The sequence below is a fragment of the Aspergillus terreus genome, genomic scaffold (assembly GCF_000149615.1).
Source record: "Aspergillus terreus NIH2624 scaffold_16 genomic scaffold, whole genome shotgun sequence".
NCBI lineage: Eukaryota > Fungi > Ascomycota > Eurotiomycetes > Eurotiales > Aspergillaceae > Aspergillus > Aspergillus terreus.
The window spans coordinates 546,203-566,931 of NT_165939.1; the positions used below are offsets into that span (position 1 = coordinate 546,203).

General features: G+C 56.8%; 8 protein-coding genes across 8 annotated transcripts; 3 read left to right on the plus strand and 5 right to left on the minus strand.

Annotated features, from left to right (window-relative positions):
• Positions 1–1,081: 1,081 nt before the first annotated feature.
• Positions 1,082–5,536, plus strand: ATEG_10147 (uncharacterized protein; the record flags this gene model as incomplete). The annotated part of the gene is made up of 6 exons (XM_001209449.1): positions 1,082–2,974; positions 3,026–3,287; positions 3,334–3,405; positions 3,455–3,607; positions 3,804–4,235; positions 4,284–5,536. 6 exons carry the CDS (start codon positions 1,082–1,084, stop codon positions 5,534–5,536), a joined length of 4,065 nt encoding a protein of 1,354 aa, XP_001209449.1.
• A 909-nt stretch (positions 5,537–6,445) lies between these two features.
• On the minus strand, positions 6,446–6,775 carry ATEG_10148 (uncharacterized protein; the record flags this gene model as incomplete). Its single annotated transcript, XM_001209450.1, has 1 exon — positions 6,446–6,775. One exon carries the CDS (start codon positions 6,773–6,775, stop codon positions 6,446–6,448), a length of 330 nt encoding a protein of 109 aa, XP_001209450.1.
• A 511-nt stretch (positions 6,776–7,286) lies between these two features.
• ATEG_10149 (uncharacterized protein) lies at positions 7,287–9,182 on the minus strand (the record flags this gene model as incomplete). Its single annotated transcript, XM_001209451.1, has 3 exons — positions 7,287–7,845; positions 8,095–8,138; positions 8,334–9,182. 3 exons carry the CDS (start codon positions 9,180–9,182, stop codon positions 7,287–7,289), a joined length of 1,452 nt encoding a protein of 483 aa, XP_001209451.1.
• A 376-nt stretch (positions 9,183–9,558) lies between these two features.
• On the plus strand, positions 9,559–10,296 carry ATEG_10150 (DsbA family oxidoreductase; the record flags this gene model as incomplete). Its single annotated transcript, XM_001209452.1, has 2 exons — positions 9,559–9,603; positions 9,661–10,296. 2 exons carry the CDS (start codon positions 9,559–9,561, stop codon positions 10,294–10,296), a joined length of 681 nt encoding a protein of 226 aa, XP_001209452.1.
• Positions 10,297–10,613: 317 nt separating this feature from the next.
• ATEG_10151 (6-phosphofructo-2-kinase PFK26) lies at positions 10,614–12,866 on the minus strand (the record flags this gene model as incomplete). Its single annotated transcript, XM_001209453.1, has 2 exons — positions 10,614–12,456; positions 12,640–12,866. 2 exons carry the CDS (start codon positions 12,864–12,866, stop codon positions 10,614–10,616), a joined length of 2,070 nt encoding a protein of 689 aa, XP_001209453.1.
• Positions 12,867–13,935: 1,069 nt separating this feature from the next.
• On the minus strand, positions 13,936–14,389 carry ATEG_10152 (uncharacterized protein; the record flags this gene model as incomplete). Its single annotated transcript, XM_001209454.1, has 2 exons — positions 13,936–14,337; positions 14,381–14,389. 2 exons carry the CDS (start codon positions 14,387–14,389, stop codon positions 13,936–13,938), a joined length of 411 nt encoding a protein of 136 aa, XP_001209454.1.
• A 369-nt stretch (positions 14,390–14,758) lies between these two features.
• ATEG_10153 (FMN-dependent alpha-hydroxy acid dehydrogenase) lies at positions 14,759–16,383 on the plus strand (the record flags this gene model as incomplete). The annotated part of the gene is made up of 4 exons (XM_001209455.1): positions 14,759–14,794; positions 14,850–14,885; positions 14,935–16,174; positions 16,223–16,383. 4 exons carry the CDS (start codon positions 14,759–14,761, stop codon positions 16,381–16,383), a joined length of 1,473 nt encoding a protein of 490 aa, XP_001209455.1.
• Positions 16,384–17,821: 1,438 nt separating this feature from the next.
• Positions 17,822–20,700, minus strand: ATEG_10154 (WD40 repeat domain-containing protein; the record flags this gene model as incomplete). Its single annotated transcript, XM_001209456.1, has 8 exons — positions 17,822–18,481; positions 18,529–18,827; positions 18,874–19,005; positions 19,054–19,188; positions 19,239–20,182; positions 20,233–20,384; positions 20,440–20,597; positions 20,661–20,700. The coding sequence occupies 8 exons, from the start codon at positions 20,698–20,700 to the stop codon at positions 17,822–17,824; spliced, it is 2,520 nt and encodes an 839-aa protein (XP_001209456.1).
• Positions 20,701–20,729: the final 29 nt, after the last annotated feature.

A 20,729-nucleotide genomic window follows, 5' to 3' on the forward strand; every position in this document is an offset into this window, starting at 1 on the left:
GCACAACGGTAGTACAACCACTCCAGTACCTATACCACCAGGATATCTATATAAACACACCTCGAATCACTAGAAACCCCATTGAAGACGATTCTTGTGATGCCATGAGCAATATAACCAGCGCGTTAATCTCTTTGTAATGTGGTATAATCAACAGAATCTGCTACCGCAATATATAAACTGGAGTGGACTGGAGTTGAAACTACGATTTGAAAAAAAAAAAAAAAAAAAACTACACGAAGAGCAACTGCAAGAGACTCTACAGTGGCATAGTCTCTGTTAATACTCCTTAATTTATCGATTATCAAGCTTCTCGTCGGAATAGTCTGCTGGTACTGTGGCAAGAATGCTCGTTGGAGGGGAGCCCCAATCACAACTCAGTTAGCCGGGTTACTCGGCCTATGCTCGGCTATAGGATATGGCCCACGGAGTACATGAAAGAACAAGGTAGCTTAGAAGTGGAAGAGCCTCAATATGCTGACATGCACAGCCATGTTAGGGATAAGTGATATCTGTGTGATCCATGAACAAAATCTTCAGTCATTTGACTTCATAATCGTACTTTATATTTGGAAGTGCTGTGCTATATCTCAATCATTTCTCGGGTCCATCCATCAAACTGAGGAGAGAAGAGTCATCGTCCTTAATTTCAATATGGTCAGCAACAGTCTGGTGATTCGCGCTCTCTTTGCTGGATTAAGAAATCTCTACCTTACTGGATTCACGGAACTGCAGGGGGGTGAAAATGATCTCTTACTGCTTTCGAGTTATCTGGCGCCTACGGCATATCTTCCCAACGATCATTCACTACAGAATACTAAAATTATACCACGGAACATCTCCGTAGCTCCATGATGTTGGCGCAATCGTCCAATGGCTTCGTGTGATGCTTCAAGGGTGTATGGATCCCATCACAGCGCTAATGCGAGGAAGCTGCGCCGCCCCCTCGAGCTGACTCGCTCCGAACATGTATAGTAACAGGTCGACAGGGGTGTCCACGGGATAAATGCCCACGGTCACGGCCCGATTTATTCTTTTGATTTTGTCTCTCCCAAATTACAGCTCTCTTAAACCCATCACCATGACATCTTCACCCGAAGAACAGGCCATGCATCAGCTGCAATCGCAGCAGTCGAAGCTCCTCGACAAAATTGACGAGCTCCGGACAATTGGCGTCGGAGGTCTTGTGGATCTCCCTCAGCTGATCGTCTGTGGTAATCAGTCGAGCGGCAAAAGCTCGGTCCTGGAGGCCATTTCACGGGTGCGCTTTCCGATGAAAGACACCGTCTGCACGAGGTTTGCGACAGAAGTCGTTCTGCGCCGAAGCCCCGAGCCCAGTATCAGGGTCTCGATTGAACCCGGCAGCTCAGGTGGAGACAGAAGGTCACTCGAGGAGTTTCGCCAGTTCGAAGAGACGTTCTCGGATACCAAGGATCTCGACATCCTGATGACTAGGGCCCAGGAGTGCATGGGGCTCGACCCTCAGACCAGCATTGGATTTAGCGATGATGTCCTCAAGATAGAGATCTCTGGTCCAGACAAGCCGGAGCTCACTCTCGTTGATCTGCCGGGGCTTTATCATTCCACGAGCGGCGATCAGGGTCGGGAGGGTCGAAGTCTTGTCCGTGGCATCACCGAGAGATACATGCAGAACCCAAGGAGTATTATTCTGGCTGTCATCACAGCCAAGACAGACTACCACCTGCAAGAGGTTCTAGATATCGCTGAGCAATTCGACCCCAAGCGTGAACGAACGCTTGGTATCATTACCCATCCTGATACTCTGCCCAGCGGTTCCGGTGAGGAGAAGATCTACCTGCAGTTTGTGCAGAACGAGAAGATCAAGCTGCGTCTTGGATGGCATGCCCTGCGCAACCGACAATTTGAAACAAGAGGAATCAACGACACGGAGCGAGATGAAAAGGAGAAAGAATTCTTCGAGAAGGGGTCGTGGAGGTCTGTGTCGCGCGAGTGTGTCGGCATCGACAGTCTCCGGCGGCGGTTGAGCACCATCCTCCTCAAGCATATCTATCATAACCTCCCCGGCCTGATCTCCGATATCCAATCCAAGATCACCGAAAGAAAAGAAAAGTTGGCGAAACTGGGAGCCGCTCGGGCGACGCCGCAGCAACAGCGGGGCTTCCTCCTGGGCATCAGCAGCAATTTCGAGCGCATTACAAGCCAGGCCCTGAACGGGATGTATTCAGATGAATTCTTCGGTGGTCTCGATGCTGTCTCAGCAGACACCCCGGACTTCCGACGTCTGCGCGCCGTTATACGGGAGCTGAATGAAAGTTTCGCCGCGGCGATGGAGTTTCGAGGATGTCGTCGGTTGCTGGATCCCCCGTTTGACTTGAAGTCTGTCATGCAACAAGAGAGCGACAACCCTTACCTAGTGGATTGGGTGCCCAAATATGTCGACCGCCATACGTTGGAAGAAGAAATGTGCGAGCAAGCCCGCAAGAACCGAGGCATTGAGCTTCCAGGGAGCGCAAACCAGCTGCTTGTGGGCACTCTGTTCCGCGACCAGTCGCAGCCTTGGGAAGAACTCGGCCGTCAACACCTGACGAATGCGTGGGAAGCCGCAAAGTACTTTGTGTGCCTGGTGCTGCAGCATCTGACAGATGAACACACCTACGTCTCTTTGGTCTCCACGGTGATTAGTGCGGAGCTGGAGAAGATGAAGACTGCCTTGCTGGAAAAGCTCGCTGAGCTGACGGCACACACCAAACGCGGCCATCCAATTCCAGTGGGAAAGAGCTTCATCTCCAAGATTCAGCAGTCTCGGGCGACCCGCCACGTTGCGGCGCTGCAGAAATCCCTCAGCGGGCCATTGCCGCATTTTGGACCGCAGAATAAATTTGAGAAGAGCCTGAGCGCCGCTGATCTCGAACAAGCGGCTTCTAGCCTGCAGCTTTCCAGTAACCAGTTTGCTGCAGCGGAGGTTATTGATCAGATGCAGGCCTATTACGACGTAAGTTCCTTCATCAACTTTAGGTTTAGGGTTATGTCGCTGACGGTATAGACTGCCATCTTGACATTTGTGGACAATGTGGCGACGCTTGCAATTGAGAATTGTCTCCTAGTGCCACTTGAGCGCATCTTCACCAGCCAAGCAGTTAATGACATGGACGATGAACAGATCAGCGAGCTGGCTGCGGAGCCTCCTCACATACGACAGGAGCGAGAGCGGCTGAGCAGCGAGTTGGAGAAGTTGCAGGCAGGGATGCAGGCGTTTAATGTCTTCACGACGGATGGATCCTCCCTTCCACCTCCGCCGTCCTTTGGTAAGTCCATAAATGCGTTTTGATGTTCAGATTAACAGTGTCATAGCTACCCGAGCGGCCACTCCTGTCAAACCCCCGAGTCCAAGCCCTGTCAAGGTAAATGGGACTGAGCGAAAAAGTATGTATTCCATTACATGCATTTGCAGCGTTATCACTGACCCCGGTAGTAAAAACACCGAAGAAGCCTAGAGCCTCGGTGTCTTCCGGCGCACGCAATGGGAGACACTCTCCGCAGCCTTCGGTCGATGGACATCAGTCTGCGGTGAATGGCGAAGCCAGACGGGCGGCTCACCAGAGCGATCACCTTCTTCCTGGATTTGGTAGTCGCTTTGAGAGCCCGGACTATGATGAGTTGTAGTTATCTTCGTAGACTACCAGTTCTCTTTGTTGTCTTCAATATACATGTTTTTATAGTTCTGAAAATAGATTAGCGGCTGTGGATCCCGCAAAGCAACCCCATTGGTAGGACCTGGTAGCCTTAATGGAATGCCGATTCCGAGATTAACCCCGGATCAGTTCCGAGATCAACACCAAATCTCTCCCTCCGTCTGACAACTTCATCCCTTCGCTCGACCATGACATGGCCCTACCATATACTCTCCCTCTCCTCCGAGCAGAAACATGAGCGTCGGGTGTTGCTCGATCGGTATGGCTCGTACGCTCAACTCTCCGCCCTGATTCCCATTCTGGGCTATCAATTCTACCTCCTCGGACAATGGGCATACTGGCGCACCGCACGATCACGAGCTGGGTACTCTGCAGTATCGCAACCCTCGGGTCGCCATCCGCATCATAGCCCCCTCTCCACGACACTGCGACGATGGAGGATAGCCCAATGGTGGCTGAACGGAGAAATCGCGCCCGGATGGGGATTACGACAGTACTGGATCGCAGGCGCTGTCTGGGGTGTCTGGATGCTGTTCCTCTGCATCCATCGCACCGGTGATGGTAATAGTCCCTTCATCCTCCTGAACCACATTTGACTGACCCTAACAGACTACCTGCACCTCACCAAACGCTTCGGCATCGTCGCCGCTGCCCAATTCCCCCTGCATTACATGCTGTCCATGAAGTCGCGCTACGCGCCGCTCGTCTTCCTCCTACGCTCCTCCCACGAGCGTCTCAATCCATGGCACCGTCTCTGTGGTCGCATCATCTACGCCCTTCTCAGTGTTCACGCCGCACTCTACCTCAACTACTACGTCCAGTCTGACGCCTTCCACAAACTGCGCTCCCGCGCCGCCATCACGGGCCTCCTCGCCTTCACTCTCCTCACTCTCCTCGCAGCCACTAGTGTCGACCGGCCCCGCCGCATGAGCTACCGTCTCTTCTTCACCCTCCACCTCCTCGCGGCCGTTGTTCTCATTCCCCTCCTCTTCCTTCACGTCTCCCATCTCCGCCTCTACATCCTCGAAACCCTACTCATCTACGCGTTCGACCGCCTCACCCGCCGTTTTCTCTCCACCGTCACAGTCCCCGCACACATCACCTGTATTCCCCGTACCTCCCTCCTGCACCTCCATCTTCCGATTCCAGCTATCACCCTTGCCGCCTACCGCGCCGCTCCAGGCCAACACGTCTACCTGTCGCTCCCGCCGGGACGCACATGGACACGCCGACACCTCAGCAACCCGTTCAGCGTCGCGCGCGTCTCCGAAGCGGGCATTGAGCTGGTCGTGCGGGCCCGCGACGGGCCCATGACTCGCGCGCTGGCCGCGCTGGCTGACGAGTCTTCACCCGCAAGAATCTGCGTCGAGGGTCCCCTAGGCGGTGCGCGCTGGTTCCCTGATTTGGGGCTCGAGTTTGATCGCGTATTGATCGTTGCCGGCGGCGTCGGCGGCACATTTGCCGTACCTGTTTATTGTGCGTTGCGCGGTGGTGCCGAGGCTGAGACGAAAGGCGCGGGCTGGGTGCGGTTCGTTTGGGCCGTCAAGACCGTCGAGGAGGTGAGCTGGGCCGACTCGGAGGCTGGGTGGTTGCGCGATGAAAATGTCAGCGTGCATGTTACGGGCCCGGGTCGCGAGGGTGAGGCTGGGGTCGAGATGGCGGAAATGAGTGATTCGGGCATTGGGGCGCGTGGGAGGCCAGATCTACGCGCCATCGTGGACGAGGTGTTTGCCCATGGCGAGGGCCAACGCGTTGCCGTGCTGTTCTGCGGGCCGGAGGGCATGGCGCGCGACGTGAGGGCGTGTGTTGGACGGTATGCGGGACGGGATATCTGGTGGTATGAGGAACGATTCGGGTGGTGATCACTTCGATGTCTACTCTACTCTATCATACTGTCTTGATGTTTTCTTGTCTACTGGAACAAACACTCCCAAACACCCCCAAACCCACGCCGATTCTTCTCCCATCCGTTCACCACTAGATCACCTCCAATGCGCACCAGCTCGCGCACCTGCTCCTCCGACCCCCAACCGGGTACCGAGCTCCCAAACGCGATGAAATGCGTGCCAACATGCACCGCCGCGCGGTACGCCATCTCCTCGCCCATCCCCCCGTACCCCTCCACAAACCCCTCGATCATCCACTCGCCCGCCGCCACGCCGCGGAAATGCGTAAGCTCGTACAGCTCGGCCATCATCTGGCCCAGATCCAGCGCACGCGGTCCGCAGTGCGCCAGCTCCCAGTCCACCACGAACATCCGCGACGCCGTCGCCGTCGTTGCCGTTTCAACCAGCACACTACACAGTCAGCCATATCTCCAAATCGGTTACGAAGTGTAGGGAACATACTTCCCCGTCCAGAAATCCCCATGAATCAACCCAACGCCCTCGCCCTCGCGGCCAAGCTCACCCCGCGCCATCTCCCGGACGGCCTCGAACACCTCCCGCCGATCTCCAAGGACACTGGGATAATGATCCACAGCCGCAACCAGCCGGTCATAGTTCACGCTACACTTGAGGTCCCGCATAAACGCGTTCCCGGCCATGACATCCCGGACGCCCGCCTGCGCCGCATCATTCCCCCACGCATGGAAGGCCTTTAACCACTGCCCCAGCGCACGACCGACGCCAACCGCCCACGACCGGTCCACATCCCGCGGCTGCGCGACAAAGAAGGACTTTAGGTCCTGCGCGGCGGGCAGTTCCTCGACGATCTGCGTGTTGGTTTCGGGGTTGAAGTGGTAGAAGCGGGGTGTTTGGATGGTGATTGAATCAGTAGTCTGTGCGGGGAAGGCGTTCAGCGCGGACAGGATGGCGGTTTCGGATTTCTGCTGCCGTTAGCCGAGACACTTGCTTGAGGGTTGGAAGGAGAGGGAGGGGAGGTACGCAGCGGTCGGCGGGGATTTTGAAGGCGCGGTTAGACGCGACAAAGTCCTCTGTATGTTTGATCACGACGGCGGTGGTGCCGTCCGCCAGTGGTTTGGAGAGAAGGCCTCTGTAGACGAAGTTGGCGGTGCCGCCGCTTAGTTGGTGGAGGGAGGAGCAGGCGTAGGGGGTGTCGGCGAGAGAGGCCAGGACGGATTGATCTATGGAAGTGTCCATTGTGTGCAGATGGTGTAGACGTAAATAGTGTAGGTATGCAAGTGATGAAGAGAAGGTGGATGGAGGGGAATACGAGGTTACGATATATATTTAGTCGGGGACCCAGTTAGGTTTAGTTCACCAAATCGATGTCATTCGGTTGAGCATTTATGATGCTTGTATACAGACACACCTATACACACACAATAATAACATCCTCTACTCTATACTCTATCGGTGACGGCACGCAACAACGGCGCCCGTTCCGGATCTGTCGGTGTCTCTGGCATCGCCCGATACAACGCACTAGGAACATATCCCTCAAAATTCGTGCGATCCAAAAACCCACAAAACAGCCACAAATACACCGTGCCGAGAAACGCAATGATCCATTCGAGGATTCCCGCGCGGGAGTAACTAGGATTCTCCTCGGGGACCGTAAGCGAGATGAACGCCACGCCGAGGGCCAGCTCGACCACGATGAGGGCAGTAGAAAGCGCCGCACTATACGACCGTTTAGTACAAGCACCTCTCACAGAACGAAAGCATCGTACAAAACCCTCACGCGGAGACTCCGTTTCCCCCAGTCGTGCTGCCAGATGCCGAGATGGTGGACGTAGGAGACGAAGCCGGTGACCTCGTGGGCGTAGACGACAGCCGTGCAGGCGGACTGCACGGCGAGCCCGGCGAAGCAGATGCGCAGGAAGACGTGGTGGGCGACCTTGTAGCGGAAGGTGTCCATGACGCTGAGCAGGATGAGGGCGGTGGCGGCGAGGCCGGCGGCGAAGATGGCGAGGAGCGAGATGAGTTTGAGGGTGCGGGTGGTGTTGTCGTCTTCGTCGGGCGGGTCGGATTCGTCGTCGTCGTGGGTGTCGGGGAGTGTTGTTGATCGTACCAGCGCGAAGCCGGGCTCGTATCGCACGACGTGCACCGCGGCGACGGTCAGGACGAACCCGACGGCTGTGATGGCCGAGCCGACCAGGAACAGCGGCTTCAGCTCGAACGAGGCGATGTCCGAGATGAAGGCGACCTTGGGGTTACTCTGCCCCGGGTATCGGGGCATGCCGCGGGCGACCCATGTCAGCAGCAGGCTGGCCAGAGTGAGGAACCAGACGGAGCCGGCTAGTGCGGGGAACAGGGCGAGTCGTGTCGGGGGGATATTGAGGATGAGAACGTGCAGAAAGAACCAGAGGGCATCGTGGCAGCGCTGGAGGATCATCGAGGTGGTTGGAGAGGGGAAGAGGAGGAGGGAAATCAAGAAGTGTAGATAATGTGGACGAGGATCAGCTGATTTCCTGTTTGGGGTTCCCCGGATTCTACTGATCGTGACGTCACCCTACATGACCCATACCGGCTCTACACGCGCTTCCACCGGTGTATAGCACTGCCATGCATTCATATACCCGTCAACATACGATGGGATACGCTCGTCCATATACTCTTCTTCGATATACACGTCCTCCATCAACCCAGGCACCTCCCATTCATCTGTACAAACACTCTCGCAGAATACACTCTCCATGTATAGATCCTCTATCGGCTGGGCTGGGTAGTAATAGGGCGCAGGAAACATGCGCACCTGCTGGAGGGTAGCTTCTCTTTTCCTGATATACTCCGTCCAGATGTCTGTATCCAAACATACTCCCTGAGACGTCCAGCTGAGCCGGCGCTTCTCCTTTTCCTTCTTTGGGTTCTTCGGAGGATGAATCGGTCGTCTGGCAATATCCTCCCACAGACGTATATGTTCTTCCTTTTCCATTCCTGCACAAGCGCGGGCAGCTAAAAGCAGCAGTGCCCTCAATGCAAAATGCGCATCGTTTCCTGCACAATGAAGCCGCTCATAGGGGCAGTCGGGCTCCTGAAGCACTCTGCGAAGCTGCAGAGAGGGGAACCCGCCTACTCCCTTGGCAACCCACTGGGTATCGATAACGTCCATGGGGAACTGTTGAAAGTCGAAATGTAGATAGCGGAGGGCAATTAAGTCGTTACTGACGTCGTAGCCCACGAGAATGATGTTGCGATACCGGGCCATGCACGCCTCGATCGCCGCGCGCATATCTTCCAGCGGGATGTGGACTGTTGTACCGAAGAGGAACTGCCTCTCGGCTTTTTCTTGGCATGCCGTGGAGCCGCCGGCGAAGTTGTATGTCGATATGCAATGTTTTGTGGCATTAGAGAGGTATGTGAGGTCTCTGGTGTCCAGAATGGCGAGGCCAACCTGGACGCCCCGGTTCAGAGACTTGTCCGCTAGGATGTGCTGCGTGTCTTCGAAGTCTATCGCTACGATTATTGCGTCGTAGAGATTATCTGGGACGTCGTCATCCGATGCCCCGAGAGGCTGAGTACGACCTGCAGGCCGTTGGGTGTGATGGTGGGTAGCTTGTTGTTGGATAGTATGCCAGGCATCTTGTCTGTGGGGTATTCGCATAATGCTGGACGTGCTTTGCGTTGTTGTGGACACTGGTTATGCGTATCTTTGTAGCTGATTGCGAATGTTGAAACGATGGTGTGTTGGTACTTGGTAGTACTGTTAAGTGATGGATGGAGTGTTATAGATAGACAGAGAAGCTCGCTACAGTCCTCTCTTTATACTAGCTACCATAACCAGCAAATCTATACATCGTGACAACGTTCTTCCAACACATTTAAATCACACCGTCGTTGTCGTCTAACAATAGCTTCAGCATCGCGACATACTCCGTCTGTATACAGTCATCGCACGTGACATGCATCAGATAAACCATCGTCATCATCCCCCACCCATTCCTCAACTACACCCAAACCAAACCCCGACTCCAACCAAAATGACACACTTCAACATCCAAATCATCTCCGACACCGTCTGCCCGGTACCTTGCCCTCCCCTCCTCCCTCCAACCCACTCCCCTACTAACAGACCCCGATAGTGGTGCTACGTCGGCTTCCGCCGGCTCTCCCGCGCCATAACCACCCACAAAACCACCCACCCAGCAGACACCTTCACCCTGACCTGGCACGCCTTCTATCTGAACCCGCAGTCGCCCGCCTACCCAGGCGTCGATAAGCACGCCTTCTACGCATCCAAATTCGGCGGCGAGCGCACGGCCGCCATCTTCGCGCGGCTCAGCGCCGTCGGCGAGTCCGAGGGCATTGCGTTCCGCTTCGGCGGGCGCACGGGCAGCACGCGCGACTCGCACCGGTTGCTGTGGTATGCGGGGTTGAAGGAGAAAGAAAGCGGGCCGGCAGCAGCGGGCGAGGAGATTGGCGGGCTGCAGACGCGCGTGGCCGAGAGGCTGTTCCGGGCGTATTTTGAGGATGAGCAGAATATTACTGACCCCGCGGTGTTGCGGCAGGCGGCGGTTGCGGCGGGGTTGGATGAGGCGGAGGTGGATCGGGTGTTGAAGAGTGAGGAGGGAGGGGAGGAGGTCGATGGGGAGGCGGAGAAGGCGAGGCGACAGCTTGTTACTGGGGTGCCGTATTTTATGATCCAGGGACAGTATGCCGTCGAGGGGGCGGATGAGCCGGAGACGTTTCTGGAGATCTTTCAGCGGTTGAAGGCGTGATCTTAGGTACTTGTGGAGGATGGAGTGGAAGTTGTGTCTATGGTCAATTACGAGTTTCAAGTACGTACATCTGTACATGTTATGAGTACATGTTTAGCCCTAACAAGATGTGGACGACGCTTCCCCCAACGCCAACCCATGCATACCCACGCAGATCAAAAACCAAAAGTTGAGTGGAAGATCGCCGTCCCATCCATCCGGCGCCTGACGCGCGCTGTAATGCGCCAGGATGTAGTACACAATAGCAATAGCAAGATAACTCCGAATAAGCAAACAGTCATATCATATCATCTCATCTCATCATGCCGACCCGGAATCTAGTTCATCGTCGCCTGGCGGAGTTTGAAGTCGGGAATATGGTCGAACCAATCGGTCTCCGGGTTGTAGCGGTACGCCTTGAACTCCACCCCGTACGGCTTGGGCTCGAGCATGTACAGCATGCCCAGCGGGACGTCCAGGTCGGCGACTTCGTTGCGCTTGAGGCCGAGGAAGTAGGCCAGGAGCACGCGGGCCACCGCGCGGTGCGTGACCAGCAGGACGTGGTCCGTCATCCGTTCCACCTCGACAATCACCGCGCGCAGCCGGTTGATCACGTCCAGATACCCTTCGCCGCCGGGGCCGGGGTATCGGTAGTACAGCTTGTCCTTCTTGCGGGTGGCGTAATCGTCGGGGTACTTCTCGCGGATCTCCTCATAGGTCATGCCTTCCATCTTACCCGCGTGTAGCTCATCAAGCATCTTCATCTGCTTGACGTCGTAGTCCTCCTCGTTGTAGTAGTCCACCGTCTGGATGGAGCGCTTCATCATCGACGACCACACGCAGAAGTTGCGGGGTCGGTCGCGCGGCACGTACGACGGGTTGGGCGGTGTGCTGTCGCCAGGACGGGGCGGGAACTGTTGCATGATGTCTTTCTGGCGTTGCAGCGATTCCCACAGCTTCCGCTGTTCGTCGATGAACCGGGCCAGCGCCTTGGCATAACGGTGGCCGTTCTCGCTGAGGTCCGAATCACCTCCGATGCGTCCCGACTGGTTGTCCTTGCTCTCACCGTGCCGGGTGATCCAGATCTGACGGGGTGAGAGGTTGAAGTTGAGGAGGTAGTACACAACCTGACTCGAGAGGAAACCGTGCGTCTGGTGCGACACTACCTTCCGTCCGACATCGATCATCTGGATGTACGCCATGTTGTTGCGTTCCTCGTACTCACCAAGGGGCACGTATGATTTCTCGTACAGAGCCACCCGCTTCTTGAAATCCTCCAAGGCTTTGACTGGGTCCTGGTCTTTGTAGTCCGGACCGGACAGCTTCAGCCGCATATTCGCTTCCAGGAGTTCCTGGTCGACACAGCTACTTTCGAGGAAGAGAATGTTGAGTTCGGGACCGGCCCGCTGGCGAATATGGTCCACAATCGCCTTCCGGCGCTCCATTGTGCTGTTAGTGGCGTCGAGGATACCGACACTGCCGCCCTCCTCGAGAATGTAGTTTAACAGCTCATCCAGGGTGTCGAGGGCGACCTGTTCGCGGAGCTTCACGGCGAGCTGATTCTTCGGGTCGAAGAAGCTGGCGGACTGGTCGAGCGGCTCATTGGACTCGGCTTCCTCCATGGCTCTTTGGTCTTCGGGCGACGCATGGAAGGGGGGCACGATGGTGCTGCCATTGTGGTAGGAGTCATCTTCCTCCCGGCCGTTGATCAGGATCTTCGTTGGGACCGCCGGTGGGGGTAAGTGGTTGTCAAGTTCCGGCGGAGATGTGGCAGGCTCGAGGTGCGCACTGTCTCTGTGAGCGGGGGAGCCAAAGGCGCCGCCGACACTAACGCTGAGACGTCGCACAGAATCGACAAGATCCTTATGGATGGAACTAGTCCGCGCGCTGCGATGTCTGCCCGGGGGCGACGGGGACTTTCCAGCCGCGACACGGCGACGCTCTCCGACGTTGAAGATCTCGGTGTCATGCTGCAGCCAATTCAGGTAGCGCGCAAGCTTCTTGGTGATATAGCTCTTTCCCCGCGCAGGGAGGCCGACCATGACAATGACCAGCTTGGAGCCAACGTCCCTCTGAGCAATGCGTCCATCGGGAGAGACTTTAGACTTGGTGAGACCGGGGATATCAAGAGTGGTGGCGCGAACACGGCTGGGCGTGGACGGTTGGGTAGTATTCGCCGAACTAGAGACCACAACAGATTAGACTCGCGATGCATGTATAAGACGTGCAATTAAGCGTCAGAGACCCGGCAGGATCGCCCACTAGAAAAAACAACCCGGGACGTGCCGATCCAACGGAGAGACTCAGGACAGCCGACAGTATGCAGATATCACCGGCAGACGGGAAGAATAGGAGGCAGCTTACAATTGTGGAGACGAGGGCGCGGTAGAAACCGGAGTGTCTGTTAGGGCAAAGCCCACGCCATCCTTGGACGCTGTTGCACCCTTATGACCATCGGCATGCAACTCATTCCCTAGCGCTCGTCCGACCAACGACTTGGTCGGAGGCATCAGGCTGGCGTCTTTCCCTTTGGCGGAGGGATTCGAAGTGACACCATTTGGACGCTCACGCAGAGAGTCGGCAGAGCTCATGATGGCCGAACGCGCAATTCCCGTGTGCTGGGCCATTCAGCGTGGCGCAGCGGGGGCGTCAGAGTGGGCGCTGGTGGTTCTCTCTGATATGCTTTGTTCTTTTTCGACGTGGACAGAGAGGAGGACAGTCGACTGATACGAGTCCTCCCAAGAACGGTGGGTTGGAGGTTGAGGGGCGAACGGGAGAGAAAGAGAGAGAAAAAAAAATGGGGAGACGGCGGGCGGCGGATGAGTCAACGAGCCCTACTCTCTACACACAAGATGATCCTGTTCAAAAACAAGAAGAATTCTGCACAGACCGAAGAAACCTAGTAGGAGAGATCGATCAGATTGATGGTTGTCAGTTCTCGAGAGAGGCAACTCCTCAGAACCATATATGAACAGCTAGTTGATCGGCTCCCAATGAAGTCACCCAGTGGAGCCTCTGGGATGAATGATGTCAAAAATCCACCGTCATGACCCCAACAGAGACGCGATGCATTCCGGCCTACAAGCTTATATACAGCGACTTCTTCACAGTTCAGCAGGTCGCAGAGAAAAGAATACACCCCGTCCATCCCAGAATGCTTGGCAAGGCAAGGCGCGAATCATCCGCCGCCAATCAAGCCTCTCTTCACCTCTAGACCTCCGCCTCCGATCATCCTTTGGGACTCAACATCGCCAGGCGACACATCCGATCTGGCATCGCTGCTCTCTATTGGACCACGTCTCGCCCTTGCGCCCGTCCAGAACATCCAGCCGAAGCCTTGCATCCTCCGTCTGACTCGGCTCACCTGCCAAGGTTTGCTCACGGCCGCTCACCGGAAGCAAACACGGCGGATTTCAACTTCGAAGTGTTCCACAGGGCGTTTCGGTACGACTCCGCGAGGATCACCTCTGCGGTCCGGCCTGCGTGACGGATTCCTCCGTGTAGAGCTGGTCACATTCTGCGATGCTTGGCGCTTGGCAGTTACACAGGGGTCTGCAAGATAAGAGTGTCTTGGAAGATAAGGGTGTGGTTGTGAGTGTAGGTGTAGTGTATGTAGGTGTGAGTGTCCGTCGCCTTGATCTTGGCGTACCATCGTAATGCCTACTTGTCGAGTCGTAAAGTGAGAGCGATCAGTGTCGCGTACGCACCCATGCTCAGGGCGGTCAACACCACAACAGCATTCCCACTGGTGCGGAACTTGCGACGATGGACGCCATCCTCCCCGACCTCGGAGAAGAACTGTCGGTTTCCTTGTTGACGACGGAACAGCCCGATAATCAACACGCCTGTCCCGTAGATGGCGAACAGCGCCCCGGTACTGTAGAACTCGCTGGTGAAGATCTTGAGGACGACGAGAGCGAAGGAAAACTGAGACAGCGCGGTGCGGACGTAGGCCCCTTCGAAGGTTCGCTGAGCGGCGCGCACTTCCACGATCTCATCGGAAGTGAGGGCGACCGTGCGGGCGCGATGCATGCGCAGACGATACCGATCGGCGGCGCGACGCTAGACGATAAGCATGAGACATTAGAAAGGGGAAGGGACCTACCTCGAACATGATGCAGGAGACGAAGGAGTGGTAGGAGGAGATGTGAAGTGCAGTGGTGGTGACGTGAAGATGGAGGAGAACTCCGTAAATGATGGACTGATCATGCGGGGAGACAGCTGACCCGAGAGGTACTTACTACTTCGAGGTACTTGCGAGGTACCTCCAGTTGGCGGTGATTTCTTAGCGGGAAAATGTCCTCCGCAGGTCCCTGCCAATCAGGCCGGGTCGGTTATCGAGATTCCCCAAAGCGGCAACCCCCACTCGGACTTGACTCCGACGGCGCTTATTAAGGCATTGTTATCTAACTACTCCATACTTTCATGCATTCCTTCGTTCATCCGTCCATCTTCCTCTCTCTTTCTCTCTCCATCTCTCGCCATGAAGCAATTCGACGCCGCTGAAGGTATTCTTCCCGTTCCTCGACCCAGACTCCAGCTAATTGTCAGTCGCACAACACACCTCCCCCCAGAGCTGCTGGGTCATCCTCTACGGCAAAGTATACGATGTATGTCACCCCCACGCCCCCGATCCCAACCACTACTAAGAAATTTCAGGTCACAAATTTCCTCTCCGAGCATCCTGGTGGTGCCAAAATTATCCTGAAGCTCGCCGGTAAGGATGCCACCGAGGAATACGATCCCATCCATCCCCCGGGCACTCTCGAGGAGAACCTCCCAGCGGAAGCTCTACTGGGTACCGTCGACCCTGCGACGCTCCCCAAGCCCACAGAACAGCCCCAGGATGCCTCCCAGGCTGAGAATCAGGGCCCTCCCCCCATGGAGTCCCTCCTGAACCTGGATGAGATCGAGCAGGTCGCGACCAAGAACGTCAGCAAGAAGGCCTGGGCCTACTACTACTCCGCCTCGGACGACAAGCTCACCAAGCGCTTCAACACGGACGTCTACCGTAGCATCATCCTGCGCCCACGCGTCTTCATCAACTGCGAGCGCTGCGAGCTCGACACGACCGTCCTCGGTAACCCCCTCTCCACCCCCATCTACGTCTCGCCCGCCGCAATGGCCCGTCTCGGCCATCCCGCCGGCGAGGCCGGCATCGCCGAGGCCTGTCGTAGCTTTGGCGCCCTCCAGATCATCTCGCACAACGCCTCCATGACCCCCGAGCAAATCGTCGCCAACGCCGCGCCGGACCAGGTCTTCGGCTGGCAGATCTACGTGCAGATCGACCGCAAGAAGAGCGAGGCTATGCTCGCCCGTATCAACAAGCTCAAGCAGATCAAGTTCGTCGTGCTGACCCTCGACGCCCCCGTCCCTGGCAAGCGCGAGGACGACGAGCGCAACAACTTTGTCGGCGCCTCCGCTCCCGTCCCCAGCGCAACCGCCAACGCCGAACGGAAGTCCTCGTCCGACGATGACACCCCCGGCGGCGTCGGCCGTACCCTCTTTGCCGGCACTGACCCCACCCTCACCTGGCAGGAGACTCTCCCCTGGCTGGCCAAGCACACCGATCGTCCCATCGTCCTGAAGGGCCTGCAGACCCACGAGGACGCCTACATCGCCTCCCTGCACACCCCCCAGGTCAAGGGCATCATCTTGTCCAACCACGGCGGCCGCGCTCTTGACACCGCGCCCCCCGCCGTCCACACGCTGCTGGAGATCCGCAAATACTGTCCCGAGGTGTTTGACCGTCTCGACGTGCTGGTCGACGGCGGTATCCGTCGCGGGACGGACGTCGTCAAGGCATTGTGTCTGGGCGCGAAGGCGGTTGGACTCGGCCGGCCGGCTCTGTGGGGTCTGGGGGCGGGCGGTGTCGAGGGCGTGAAGCGGACGTTGCAGAGTACGTTGCTCCCCTTTCCTCCTTTGACAGAAATGCTAACAAGACTAGTTCTGACGGACGAGACGAAAACGTGCATGCGGTTATTGGGCGTCGAGCGGGTGGAGGAACTCGGTCCGCAGCATATCAACACGCGGATTGTCGAGCAGCAGATCTACGACGGGCCCGCGGGTCTCGACTCGATACGTCGCGCCTACCGCGCGAAGCTCTAGATTTAGCGTGCATTGTACATACGTTGGTTATCTGTTGAATATCGTACACTCCATGGTAAAGCACATAGCCGGGTATAGTACACAGTAAGGTACAAGAGAAGAGAAGAGGTCGATAACGCCGCTGCCCATACCAAAACCAAAACCCACCCAAAAAGCACAATCACCGCCTCACCCGTCTAGAACCAAAACACCCCTGCATCGCAAGCCCCGGCTGCGTCCCAGGCTCCAACGACCCCCTCGCCTTCCCAATCAACCAATCCGTGAGCGTGACAAACTTCGCCGTGCGATCCCAGCCACCCGCATCCTCCGCATGCTCAATCGTATGCGACGCCACGCGCCCCTCCTCATCAAACGAGAAGATAAACAGCCCCGTAAACTGCTCCTCCTTGGCGAGCTTGAAGATCGGCGCGTCCCCGCCCAGCAGCACGCTCAGACCCTTGTTGATGCCATGCGACTCTGTCGCCTGCGCCTGCTGGCGCGCATGTGTATGGTCGGGCGGGTTTTCGCTGTCGCTGCGCGGCTCAGTCCGCCACCGCACGACGAGCCGCTCGTCGCCGGTGTCCTCACTGCCGGGGGAGGCCGGGTCGAGGACGGTGCCGGCGCGGACGATGCGCTCGCTCAGGATCTGCAGCTTGACGTTGCCGACGAGCGGGAGGCTGCCCCAGGCCACGGGGACGGTCCAGAGCGCGGCGCGGTAGAGGGTGCGGCCTTTGACGGTGGGGAGGTGCGGGTGCGTCGATGGGAAGAGGTGCAGGGTTACGCTGGGGGCGAGGATGGAGGGCGGGAGGGGGTTGATTAGGAGCGTTGGGAGGAGGGGGGAGAGGATGCGGAGGGCTACGCCAATGTATGTTAGCTTCAAGATTAGACCGTGCGAATAGGGAGGGGGAGGACGTACTCTTGCCAAGTTTGAGGATGCGCTCGTCTGGTGGTTTGTGGTCGTCTGGCGATGGGGATGGTCCGTCTGGTATGGGGTGAGGTGTTGTTGCGGAGAAGAGCGTTGGTGTTGGATTTGAAGGTAGACTGGGTTCGGTGAGGAGGCCATTTTGGGGCTGTGCGAGCGGTCGTATAGGCGAGGAGATGAAGTATTGTCGTCGGGAGAGGGAGGTGTTCGCGCGGAAAGTCCGCGGGGAGGGAGGAGACCGGGGGAGGACCAGTTTCGGCATTGCGAGTTGTGGTATATGTGGCTGACGCAGAGCTCAGTAGGCGACGGCCAGCGAAGCCTGGATCATAACATGTGGGTGGTAAGGGGAGAAGAAGATGATGAAGTTGGAAGAAGTCGAGAGAAGATGAAGAGCGAAGTCGAAGTATTCGATGGGGCGATGACGTTGACCCACCAACCACATCGCTTCTGCTGCCGATTACAGCAATACTTAGTATACAACTATTATAGCTATGATAACATCAAATATAATTGCTCGTTACTACATAACAAAAATCCTCATGCCAGTTCATCATCATCCTCCCCCATGTACCGCTTCTCGGCCAAATCCCGGATCTTGTCCTCCAGCACGCCCCGGCCATATCGCTCGGCCACCTTGACGGCCGCCTCGACCATCTTGCCGTTGCGATCCTTCATCATATGCACCAGCTCCAGTGCTTTCATGCCTCGTTCTTCACCCTCGCGGCACTCCACCGCCAGCATCTGCAGAAGCAGCTTGTCCAGCTCCACCTCCTTTCGGGCCAACTCCGCACGCTGACTTGCCGTCGCATTTGTCGACGACAGAAGATCCTGGAACAGAGAGAGCATGACATTTCCACGGACAAAGGCTTCCTCGAAGCGCGCAGCATCATTGCGCGTCGACGTGCCGTCTTCCTCCTCGTTGGGGTCTTTGCCGGGGGTGTCGGAGATCGGGATGCGAAAGTCGAATTCACTCAGCAATGGACGGGGAAAGTAGGGGTATTTGTCCCCTCCCTTGAGAATGATGCAGTGGAACTTGTTCTGCGCAACCGCAACAGGCCAGTACGTCTCTTCTTTGCGTCCGCTGGCCAGTCGCTCCATCTGTTTGGTGTCGAGAAGAGGCACCCAACGTGCTTGTCCGGGAGTACGCCAGTGCTGGAGGACCAGAAGCACGCCCTCAGTATCGTAAATACATGGGTCCTAGTTGGTTAGTCTTGGGCTCCGATAGATCTACATTAGCCACTTACCCCGGTATCAGAAAAGAAGACGCTATGCAGCTCCGCCCCCTCGGGCAGGGCAACCACATCTTCGTTCTGACAGACTTCGTCCCGCTTGACATTCTCAACCGTGTAGCGTAGCGTGGCAGTGCGACCGTCACTACCCACCGGGCCATTCCCAATCGTCATGATGTAGTCTCGCCAGGCGGCACAGGTCACCGCGGGACTCTTCTGTCGGTACACCTTGAACGGCGTTCCGAACAGCGTATATACCCGGACGTAGTCTTTAGTCGTCACCGCAACGATGTAGGACTCGCTGAGCGCCAGCGCTATCTATGGTTAGCCGAGGCCACGGCTATGGGCTGGTCGGCCTACCTCGAATGTATTCTCCCTGCGGCAGCTGTGTCCGCCAGTCTGCACGCGTAGTCCAAGTCTCGTGAGGTCGATAAAATATCGTAGCCGGACTGCCGTCATCTGGGTTGTTCGAGAAGAGAGCCCCATGCTCATCTACACACAGTCAATACTTGTCGGTCAAAGAACAGTCGTGTCACATACTCAGGCATGCCCGATCATACATGTACGGGTCGGTGAAATGAAAATCACGATGGAGCTCCCGGTCGTAGAACTCCACAGTCACGGTGTTATGGGTCTCCTGGTCCACCGTCCACACAGCACCGGTCAAGTTCAGGCCTACACAAGTCAGCATATTGCACCTACGCAACGCAAACAATCGTCCATACAGAGATACCGTCTGTTTCCTCTCCAAGGGGTGCTGCCGGTCTGAAGAGGCGGGTGAACCTTAGGCTTGGACAACGAAGTCAACAGCCGCTTATCCGCGTGTCCCTGGATGTCATCCAAGTGTCCGTTCGTGCGCTTGCCGTACGCATTAATTCCCTCCGCATAACCCGCTCCATCGTCGTCCTCCACGAAATCCTCCATGCCATGGTCAGAGGCCAGCAGATCGTCCAGCGAATCAGGCGTGCCGGCTCGTCTCTGTTCCACAGACTCCTTCGGGCGGTTCGCCAACGGCCGTCTCACATTGTCGGAGATCTCAGTCAGCGGCCCCGGGAAAATGGGCGCAGCCTGGAGCGGCTTCTGCAGCAGCGGCTGGTGCTCGCTCGGCACGAAGCCTTCGTATATGAACAGTTCTCCGTCCGAGGTGGTGAACGACGCGGAGTTGTGCGAGGGATGCCACGCAAGGTTGATCACATTCGCAAAGTCGTACTGCTTCAGAACTTTCTGAGTCTTGGTCTCCCACAACAGGATCTGGCCGTCCGATCCGGCCGTCATGAGAAGCGCGCCGTTGGGCGACCAGCTCATGGCTGTGATATCGCCATTATGTCCGTTCGAGAAAGTCTTCTCCTTCTTCCACTCGCCCACCGAGTAAATCGATATATCCCGAGTCGCCTCGGCGGACGCAAAGGCCGTGCCGTCCGGGTGCCACACGATGCGAGAGGTCGCTTCATCTTCCGGCTCCAGTCGGCGGATCACCCCATCCAGCTTCTGCACCAGCTGGGGCTCGTCGGTGTCCAGAGAGTAAATGTAGACGATGCCATCCGTGCAAGACACCGCAATAAATCGTCCGTTCGGGTCGAACGTGATATGTTTCGACCCTTTCGTCTGTTCCCGGAGGTACTTGACTTTAGTCATATCCTCAATGTTGACGATTTTCACCGTGAGTTCACTGTCCAACCGTCAGCCCGTCAGCCAACTCACTGTTCCCCTGGAACTTACTCGCTCGCAACTGCAGCCCACTCGCCATCCCTCGACACAGCAATGTCCCGCACGGGCAACGCGCATCGCACAAGGAGCTTCTCCATCCTGCCGGATCCGACCTCATACTGCCAGACCGTGCCATCTTCCGCGCCCATGATAAACGAGTCATTCTACGAGTGCATTAGCTTCAAATAGATTCATTGCCAACCCAATCGCGTCGCATACTGTCGCGCCAATTCCCAAGTGTCCATCATTCCCTTCGTCGATCGTCTTCGGCTCGCCATCTTGTCCAACGGTGTAGATCCGGATCGCAGAATTTGAGCCGCCGGTGACGATGTAGCGACCATTGGGGGTGTATGTGAGGACCGTAGACCCAGGGGTGTCTGCAAAGAGGTGGTTTGTTAGTCGCGCGTGGTTGTACGCTTAGGTATAGATGAAGCACTTACGGGCTGGTCGACCCCTGGGGCGCATGCCTTCCGAGGTCATGGCGAAGATTGATGCTAGGGATTGTAGCA